The sequence below is a fragment of the Microtus ochrogaster genome, chromosome 10 (assembly GCF_000317375.1).
Source record: "Microtus ochrogaster isolate Prairie Vole_2 chromosome 10, MicOch1.0, whole genome shotgun sequence".
Classification (NCBI taxonomy): Eukaryota; Metazoa; Chordata; class Mammalia; order Rodentia; family Cricetidae; genus Microtus; species Microtus ochrogaster.
The window spans coordinates 41,563,088-41,572,942 of record NC_022016.1 but is presented as its reverse complement, the minus strand read 5'-3'; the positions used below and the strand labels follow the sequence as shown (position 1 = coordinate 41,572,942).

The 9,855-nt window shown below is 52.3% G+C and overlaps 2 protein-coding genes across 2 annotated transcripts in view; one reads left to right on the top strand and one right to left on the bottom strand.

Moving 5' to 3' along the window:
- The first annotated feature begins 2,837 nt into the window (after positions 1-2,837).
- Lrrc38 (leucine rich repeat containing 38) overlaps positions 2,838-9,855 on the top strand; it is a 20,896-nt gene continuing 13,878 nt past the window's right edge. The window contains exon 1 of the mRNA XM_005353371.2: positions 2,838-3,739. Coding sequence (XP_005353428.2) covers positions 3,097-3,739 — 643 coding nt within the window. The 5' untranslated portion in view covers positions 2,838-3,096. The remainder of the gene's footprint in view (positions 3,740-9,855) is intronic.
- The window catches only part of LOC102001914 (cytochrome c oxidase subunit 6B1-like), a 7,486-nt gene continuing 6,818 nt past the window's right edge, over positions 9,188-9,855 (bottom strand). The window contains exons 2-3 of the mRNA XM_013348290.1: positions 9,627-9,806; positions 9,188-9,389 (exon numbers count right to left, since the gene is read on the bottom strand). Of these exons, the coding sequence (XP_013203744.1) occupies positions 9,188-9,389; positions 9,627-9,806 (382 nt within the window). The remainder of the gene's footprint in view (positions 9,390-9,626; positions 9,807-9,855) is intronic.

Here is a 9,855-nt window from a genome sequence, read left to right as displayed (position 1 = left end):
TAGGTTCGATCCCTAGCACCCACATGATGGCTCACAACCATCTGTAACTCTAGTTCCAGGGGATGCGACCATTCTTTCGAAGTTTTGTGTGCCAGTGTGTATGAGTACAGGTGTGTGTGAGGACACAGCTGACCACATTACACCTGTGGAGGTCAGAGGATAACTTGTAGCAGTTGTCACTCTCCTTCCACCATCGAACTCAGTTCATCGGAAGCACCTTTACCCACTGAGCCATCTCAACGACCTGAACTTCAGGTTTTTTTTAAAAAAAAAAACAATCGGGATATGTTGGATATTTTATACCCCATCTAGAGTCTCCTGAATAGGAATCAGGACATGTTGCCTTTGAGAATAAACACAGGAGCATTTCTGGCAGGCAGATGCTCTGGAAGCTTCTCCAGGCCTTTGACCTACCTGCACTTTGACCTCTCCCTAAGAGGTTTCGTCCCAAGTGGGCACAGCAAGCATGGGTGAGTGGCACAGGTGTGGACCCACAGTGCCCGTATTCTATTTCCAGCTCGTATCTCTGACTCACGAAACGACCTTGCTGAGGTCACGGCTTTGTGTTTCTTGTAAAGGGGGAGAAATAGCAGGGGTGGCAAAGCTTTCCTTTCCCTAAGGAACGAGAGTCCTGGAGCTGGGGGCCCTCCTGGTCCTCAGCCATGCCGTGCTGATATTAATTCAAAAACAAAAACAAAACATCATTTAGATTCGGATGCCAGGGACTTTGGGAGACAGTCAAAGCAGGAAGCAAGGAGTTCCCGACAGGGAGATTTGTGGCCACTTTTCCATGCATGACTTCTGCAAACATTTTCCAAGGCACGTTGCGTGCAAATAATTTCCCTCATGCCCTCGTGCTGTCTGTGCAAGGGTAGAGGAAGCATTTCCTCTTCATTTCAGGACACGGGAGCCACAGCTATGGAGAGGCCTTTCTCAGCTGTTTTGTTTCCGGAAACCCCCTTGCATTATCTCGCTATCAAGCCTGGCCTGTTTCGTGGGCATGTATTGGCTAAATACTGTACATGTATTAGGTAGAAAGTACTGTTTTTGTTGATCGAAGTCACCCGTGAGTGAGTGCTATGTTTATTTACCCTTTTTTCTAGATAAGAGCCCACTTCTCACCAGGCTAAATTTTAACAGAAAAGGTCTGGGAAGGTTTCAGAAAGACAAAGGAACCTGCCCTATAACTCTGTGGTCAGTGGTAGACCCAGGATCAGACGGGGGTAGGGGGTGGGGAGAGATGGCAGGAAGACACCTGTGCACACCTAGACCCTCATTTACAAGGGAGGGCAAAATGACATCCCAGTCAACCAGGTGTCCTGAGACAAAAAAAGCTCAGAGCTCCAACAGGGACCACGGTATTGCTCAGCCCTGGTGAGAACAGTCGAAACAGACTCTGGTGCTGAAGGGGGCAGCATCTCTCTTCTCAGGGGGCTCTTGCAGACTATCCGGTAGTGGCATGCGCTTACTCTGGCCGCCTGCTCGCATCTTCAACAGCACACCACCAGTGTGGCTAAGGCACCTTCATCTACCCAGATCTTTCCCACCCCAAAAGAGGCAGAGCCCCCTGAACCAGGGGATTGTAAGGGCATTCTGGGACCTCCGGAGAGAGTGGGGATTCAAGACTGTAGGTCTGGCTTGGTGGCATGGGTTTGTGCAGGGGGAGGAGCTACTGAGGGGACCCAATACTCAGCCCCTCCTGGGACTCAAGCAAGCATTATCCTCTTGGGCCCTTGGCTCCATCCCAAAGACTTGATTGCCTGATCCCTGGCTCAGAGGGACCAACTGGATTCCAAACTGGAAAAAGAGGTCATCCAACTCCCTTCCAAACAGGGAAAAATATATCCAGACTTAGCTCTGGTGCTTCGGAATAACTGGCTCCACCAATCCCCTGCAGAGCTAGGGCTGGGCAGAGGCCATGGGGGGCATGTAGTGGACAGCTGTTCCCTGAGTTATTTTTGGGCCAGGGGCTGAGCTTTTCAGTCACAGGGCATTGGGATTAAAATAGCCACCTGCGGGGCAATTCCCTTGTAGCTCCGTGGGGGCTTTCCAAAGGAAAAGAGTCAAAGCTGGGGTGGGGAGGGTGACTTGAGGAATGGAGGTAGGAATTCTACCGCGGTCTAAGACCAACCTCACCTTTGTGCAGCTCGAAGCCTTGGCATCTCTCTGACCAGATCACTTTTCTCGGGTATCAAAATGATGGGGAACGGAAAGAGTTGGTAACTCCCGAACTTCTGACCTTCCTCAGTTACCCTCCCCATTTCACAGATAGTTCCACAGGAGTTCAGGGGGCCTAGGAGGCTCTGGCCCCAGGTCATCCACCTCCCAACTCCCTTCCAAACTGCCCCAATGCCTCTTGCTTGAGCCTTGCTCAGAGCCCCAGTAGGTCCACGCTGGGAGGATAATCAGTTCCATCCCCAAGCTCAGGACCAGCATGGAAAATGCTGACTGCCCGGGTCATCTTTCCAGTCACAGCAGAACTGGCAGCTACCCGCCAGGCTCACACCCTTCTCCAGAAGGAGGTGGGCCAAAGGCAGGTGGGTGGAAGGAGGGAAGCCCAGCCGACCTGGAGCCTAGCCCGTACCTCAGATTCGCAACCCCAGACGGGGACTTGACAGCCTGCGGGCATTGTCCCAGACTTGGAGCTAGAGTGACAGGGGCCCCTTTGGCAAAGACTAGGGTGGCGCTGCGGGCGCATGCCCCAGACACGCCCTATGAAAATCGCTCCAGGGATCGGTCACCGAACTTAGTCTTGAACACCGCTGGCCAGGTCCGTGCGACAGGTTCTACTTCCCCGCCCGAGTGGGGTCTCGCTGGGCTCCCTCCGTGATCACCACCTATGCCTTGGAATGTTCCAGAGGGTCAATTTCCTGTGCGGGTGAATTCGGCGCCCAGCGCCTCTCCTCTGCCTCCTCCCTCCCCGCTGCCCGGACACCCCAGGTCGCTCTGTCCCCGCCACACTCTCATCGCCCCCGCGCGCCCGGGAGCATTCTCCCCGCCCCGCGCCGCGGCCCTAGGGCTCCCGGCGCCCCGCAGCCAGGGCCCCGCTACGCCTGCTTCGCCCCACGGACCGTGTCCTCCGGAGCCCCCGGGGCCATGAGTCTCTGCTCTGTCCCCTGCCGCCCCACCGGCGCCGCTGCGGCGCTGGGGCTCGGTAGCCTCTTGATGCTGCTCGGGCCGGGACGCGCGTGCCCCACGGGCTGTGCCTGCACCGACCCCCACACCGTGGACTGCCGTGATCGCGGGCTGCCCAGCGTGCCCGATCCCTTCCCCCTGGACGTGCGCAAACTGCTTGTGGCCGGCAACCGAATCCAGCAGATCCCCGAGGACTTCTTTATCTTCCACGGAGACCTGGTCTATCTGGATTTCAGGAACAACTCCCTGCGCTCGCTGGAGGAGGGCACGTTCAGCGGCTCGGCGAAGCTGGCCTTCCTGGACCTGAGCTACAACAACCTCACACAGCTGGGCGCCGGCGCCTTCCGCTCGGCGGGACGACTGGTCAAGCTGAGCCTGGCCAACAACCACCTGGCCGGTGTGCACGAGGCCGCCTTCGAGAGCCTGGAGTCGCTGCAGGTGCTGGAACTCAACGACAATAACCTGCGCAGCCTCAACGTGGCGGCTCTGGATGCACTGCCGGCGCTGCGCACTGTGCGCCTGGATGGGAATCCCTGGCTATGCGACTGTGAGTTCGCCCACCTCTTCTCTTGGATTCAAGAGAACGCATCCAAACTGCCCAAAGGTGAGCCAGAGGGTGGCTGGAAGCCAGGGCTGGGTGGTGTAGGGAAGGAGATGGGAGAGTTCAGCATGCTCCGGATGTTCGTGACCTCGCTTTGGGGACTCAGTAACAAGTGCCCTGAATGAGAATCGCTATAGGTGTAACTCCACAATATCAGAGGCCTGAACGTCTCCCGGATATGTTGACATAGAAAATGTCAAAGAACCCATCTGGAACTCTCCCAAGTGTCTACCTTTCTTCTTCACCTCCTACCCAGATTCAGGTTCCGCCTTTTCTTCATCATTGTGGTCCACATCCTCTTTGGGTCCTAGGACAGGTGGGTGTGAGCCACGTACGGGTCCCTCCTAATGGGAAAACCCCGTGCTGTGTGGGACGCCATACCATTCCCAGAACCCAGAGATGGAGAGGAGCTGGTCAGCCCTGAACGTGGTCTAGCTGCACAGATTTTAACCTGGTCCTTTTGTTCCCGGATCCCCTTGACTCTTCAGAACATCTCTGGTGAAGAAAATTTCTGGCTAGGACAAAGGCAGCCTAGATGTGGAATTGTGGGACAGAAATCTTTTGGGTGGGTACCTCCCCTGCTTTCCTGCTGCCCCTCCTGCTTTCTCACTTACACCCAAATGGCTGATGGGAACACCAGGGCTCTAGGAACACAGCATGAAGGAGGTAAAGGCAGAGTTGAGATGTCAGGGACCCCAGCATTTGTCGGAGTGCACGCCAGGACTGATGGCAGGTGATAGCCATGCCTTGGGTAGAGTTCACCCTTCTACTCATGAGCCTGTGAGCACTGGCCCAAATTGACCTCTCCATCCAGAACCAACCTCCGGAGAGCCTCTAAATTTTGGTGAAATTGTCTGCAGTCCTGAGCACACGTTACAAAAGGCGGCCTAGCTGTGAGCTTCCCTTTAGTCTTCGGACTAAAGTCGAGAACTCAGAAACACTGTTCCTTGGTGTATGGGACTCCCGTGTCTACTTGTCCACCCCACAGGGTCATAAGCACACGCCCTGAGGCCCTGCAATTACTCCTGTGATAAGGGGACACTTTCTCTCCCTAATACCGCTCCTCTGTGAACAGTTCATAAAAGATCTAGCCTGCAAGCTACAGAGTCCCCCAGGTTTGAGTGATGCCCTTCTCCTGCCTGGCTCCCCAGATCTGCCAGGATATTCTGAATGACAGGAATGTCCTGGCAAAGCCTTCTCTGGGGAGAGGGTCACTTTTCTGTGCTTGTTCCCCTCTGGGTGGACTGCTTCTCAGTTATCTGAGTGTGTGTTTACTATGGGGCTCTCATTGTCTTCCAGTTGGGGACAGGAGCTTGGGTTCTGTTTCCAGGGTTGCCTTGGGTAGCTGGGGCCTTGAGTGGCCTTTAAATGCTCCTGTGCCTTGGCTCCGTTGTCCCTTGGCTACTTGGGTTGACCTCTGAGACCTCCACAGTGCCTTGGGTCAGAGTCTGAAGTTGTGGGTTTTGCTTTAAGGCCTTGGGGACTCTGAGGAGGTAAGTCACTTAAGGTTTTCCCTTCTTCATGTGTTGTCAAAACCAAAACACAGTAATGAGGGCGTAGCCCCAGAGCAAGGTGAGCTGTTTCTCTTCCAACATCCATCATCCCTGGGAGAAAATGGGCAGCAGGTGAACACAGAAGGCTGGAAAGAATGGACAGGCACTGAAGACCGTGTAAGGGCAGGGGGGAGAGGAAGACCAGTCTCATCCAGCCAGGAGAGGAGGGTGCCAGCTTGAAGACACCTCCTGGGCCCAGAGCCAAGGGCAGCTCCAGTCTCTCAGGGCAGCTGCCTATAGAATGTGGCCGGAACAGTGTCCCCAAAGTAAACCAGAAGCAAGGAGGTGAGGGGCCTGGCGAGTGTAAGACTCAAGCTCTGATCTGGACTCAGGTTTACGATTTTGGATGAGTCCCTGACCTCCCCCAGCCTCAGTTTCCCTGCTTCTGAAATCAAGATATGGACATTGTCCTCCTACCTGCTGGGAGGGCACAATGATACCCAGTGTGTTGTGGATGCTTAAGAGGGGTTAATATCCACTTCCTCCTTTATCAGACTTCATGGCTTTTCAAACTTTAAATGGCACATGGTAATTGTGTACATTAATGGGGCACATCATGTGATAATTTAATTCATGTATGTGATATATAGCTATCAAATAAGAGGAGCTTACCGTTTCTATCCTATTAACCACTGATCATTTCTTTGCTCTGGCCTCGTGCAGACTCCTCCTGGTCTTAATTAAATATAAGTATGTTGATATGGGGACTAGACATGGCTCGGTTTATGAAGTGCTGCCACACAAGCCTGAGGACCTGAGCTCCGATCCCCGGGCCTATGTGTAAAAACCAGGCATGGTAGTGTGTGTCTACGGTCGGATGGGCAGAGACAAATGGATGTCAGGAGCTCATTGAGCAGCCAATCCAGCTGTATCAGGAACCTCCAGGCTCAGTGGGAGATACTCTCAAAAAGGAAAAGAAAAAGATGGTGGAGGAGGCTAGAGAGATGGCTCAATGGTTAAGAGAACTTACTGCTCTTATATCTTATAGAGGATCAGAGTTCAGGTCCCAGCACCCAGGGTGATTCCGGCGCCAGGAGATCCAACAACCTCTTCTTGTTGGTACTACGCTCATACCGCACGCATAGCCTCTCCATTGCAGACCTGTAGAAACATAATTAAAAATAGAAACAAAATTTTCAAAGGATGCTTAAAAAGATGGAGAGCACTTGAGGAAAACACATGACCTCTGGCCTCCATCCATCTGCACACTTCACATGTACATGTGTACCTGGATGCACATGTACACTGCACATACACACACAATAAATAATAAGTAATTAAATAAGAAAAGCTGCCTGTACTGTAGAACACTAGGGTTTATTCCTCCTTGGGATCCGTTATGTGGTCTCCCTCTGGTCTCCACACCCATCTCCTTCTCAATCTACGTCTATCATGAAGGCCAAAGTCAAATCTCCAAGGCCCAGGTGGGGCACTGAAGTTTGTGTGTGTGTGTGTGTTTGCAGTGCCAAGGGCTCTACCACTGAGTGACACCCCCAATCCTTGTAATACACTTATCTCATCTGTAAATAATGATAAAGTACCCCGCTAGGCTCAGAACGGTAACTTTTTTTTTTTTTTTGATTTTTGAGACAGGGTTTCTCTGTAGCTTTTGGTTCCTGTCCTGGAACTAGCTCTTGTAGACCAGGCTGGACTCAAACTCACAGAGATCCGCCTGTCTCTGCCTCCTGAGTGCTGGGATTAAAGGCGTGCGCCACCACCGCCCTGCTAGAACGGTGACTTTTTAAATGGTGGTGTTGTCTAGAAGGCCTCACTGCAGCAGAGGCATGTGTGCAGAAAGGCCACACTCACACGAAAACAAGGCTGGAAGATGCTTCCTCCTGACTCTCAGTTTCTTAGCCATCCTGACCACCAACTTCCTCCAATGAAAATCAGGCTGCACTAGGGTACAAGCGTCACGCCTTCTAAGAACAAACGTTGCCTCTTCCCAGAGAGGGAACCCCCAGACCTGAGCAGAGGGCGTGCTCTAGTATTGCTCCCTGTACCTCTGCCTCCTCCTCCAACAGGGCCAGGGCTGAGTTTTCTCCTTGTGACCTTGACTGCCTCAGACAGGAGTAAAAATGTGTTGTCTGCCAGTGAACCTCCCCTGGTGGCCACACAGGGATGGGGAGTTTCGAGCCTCAAAGCAAGTTCCCAGGAGAGGAGTGGGGAGGGGAGACAGGGACAGGCCAGGCTCTTTCACTGGGCCTAAGGTCAGAGAAGAACCTGTCCTGCTGAAGGGAGAGGGCAAGGGATGCCAGCAGCACCCGTGGCCAGGTAACAGAAAGCAAAACAAACTAGCAAATGACAAGCCAAGCGGAAATTCTAGGATGCCCAATTAGTGTTGAATTTCAAATCAATGATAAATCACTTCTTAATATAAGTATGTTATTCCTAAAGATATGAAGACCAAGTATGCTATACCTATTTAATAAAATATGACACATTTAGTATTTATATGAAATGTTATTTGCCCTTTATATGAAATCCAGGCCTAATTGGGCATCCTATATTTGTGTTTTCATTTAATTTTATTTAGTTAGTCGGGAGTGGTGACATATGTGTATTAAAGTGTGAATGTGGAGGTCAACTTTTCAGAGTTTGCTGTCTCCTTCCACTGTGTGGGACACGGGGGTAAAACTCAGGTTATCAAGCACAGCGACACGTGCCTTTACCCACGAAGCCACCTTGCCATCTCCCGTGCTCCCTTTGATTTGCTTGTGTTTGCAGGAGGGTCTTGCTGTGCAGCCTAGGCTGGCCTGGAACTCATGATTCTCCTGCCTGAGCCCCTCGAGTTCTAGGGTCCCCAGCATTCATCTCCATGGCCAGCTCTCTGGCCTCCCGACCGTGCTGCCTACAGTTATAAACCTCTTTGTCGTTTCTAAGTCTCTTTTCACTTAACATCTGTGTCCGATGGACACCTCCCCAACAACTTTCCCACCAAGAAACAAAGCAGTTACCAGGATGGATTGGCCGGCATGGGGCTGAATAGATAGTGACAAGCTGGCACTCTGGGGTACCCCACCGCATGCCCCATCCTGAGAGACATGGGAAGGGACACTGTCTTTCCCCGTTCAGTCCCCAATTCCTGGGTGACACCAGGCTGCTTCTTCTGTCTAGTCCTAGATTCTGTACCTGTTCTGGTGGTTCCCCACGAGATACCTGGCTCACAGGTAGGGAGGGACAGTGGGAGGCCGGGGCACAGGTCTCATGTTTCTTTAAATAGAAAGTACCCCAGACCTGGAAGCCAGAGAGACTTTGGAAATCACTCAGGTGGCCAGCCAGGGTAGTGAGGCCAGGAAACATCTGGTAATGACACCTTTGTCACAAATGCTGTGCTTTCCCTTGCGTCAGAGCTTCCTTCTCATAGGCCTGGCAAGTAGAGTGAGCCACCTGGGAACTTCCTGCGGATCCCTAGGTCCCCAGGCTTCTTGAATAAGTGCCAGGGGAGAAGGTCATGATCTGTTCTGTATGAGCCCCTTTTGAGGCTTCCCTACGCACAGAAGCCTAATAACTGCTTCGGGGAAGCCTTGGCTCCCTGGTTCTGTAGTTTGCAGCTGGGTGGCTGTCTTAAGTTACTATTGCTCTGTTGAAACACCATGGCCAGAAGCAACTTAGGGAGGAATGATCTGGTTTACATTTCCACGTCCCTACTTATCATCAAAGGAAGCCAGTGCAGAGCCTGTCGAAGGTGCTGCTAACTGGCTTCTTCCCCAGGGCTTGCTCAGCCTGCTTTCTTATAGATCCAAGGACCAGCCCATGGATGGCACCCCCTGTAATGATTCCACATCAATGCCCTTCAGGTTTACTGACAGTCTGATCTTTTTTTTTTTTTTTGAAACTTTTCAGTGAATTTTTATTAGGCGTTGCATCATGATTCAGGGTCTCAGGGTAGGGACCATCATATACCCAGGCCCCCTCCCTTTATGAGGAGAGGACAGTGAACAGAAGAGAGGAGGGTGGAGCCAGGCCAGATCTTCCCAGAAAATGTGCCTTCTGCTCTGCCATCATCCCAAGCTGAGACCCATGATACGGGGCAGAGGGACTTGTATACACGCTGGTACCACTCACACAAGGAGACATCACCCCCCCAATGGGGAACTCTGTTAACCAATCACAGCTAATTGGGGTGTGGCGATCTGGACCCCAGGAAGAAAAACTGGGAGATCAGGTGCTTGCTCTCTCTCTCTGTGGTGCCTGCCGGACAGGCCAATTGTAAGTCGGACCTCCCACTCTTATAGCGTGAGTTTGCCCTCTTTAACCATTAAAGTATAACTGTTATTCTTGAGCTAGCCTGGTTATTTATCGTACCGACTTAATTCTCTACACCGCCCCCCCACCCCCCTGCGGTCATTGCTTTCTCGCAGTGGTGGAAGTCCCGATAGTTCAGCCAGCAGTGCCTGGTCTGGTACTGGTTTGGGAAGCGGCTGTCAAAGAGGACAGTTTCGTAGTTCTTGATTTTAGTCTTGATGTCCTCAGCCCTGGTGCTGACTCCTGAAGACTGCCTTGGAGCAGTGACCCTTCAAGGTGACCCTTAGCCAAGGTGCCAACCCACAGTCTGATCTTATG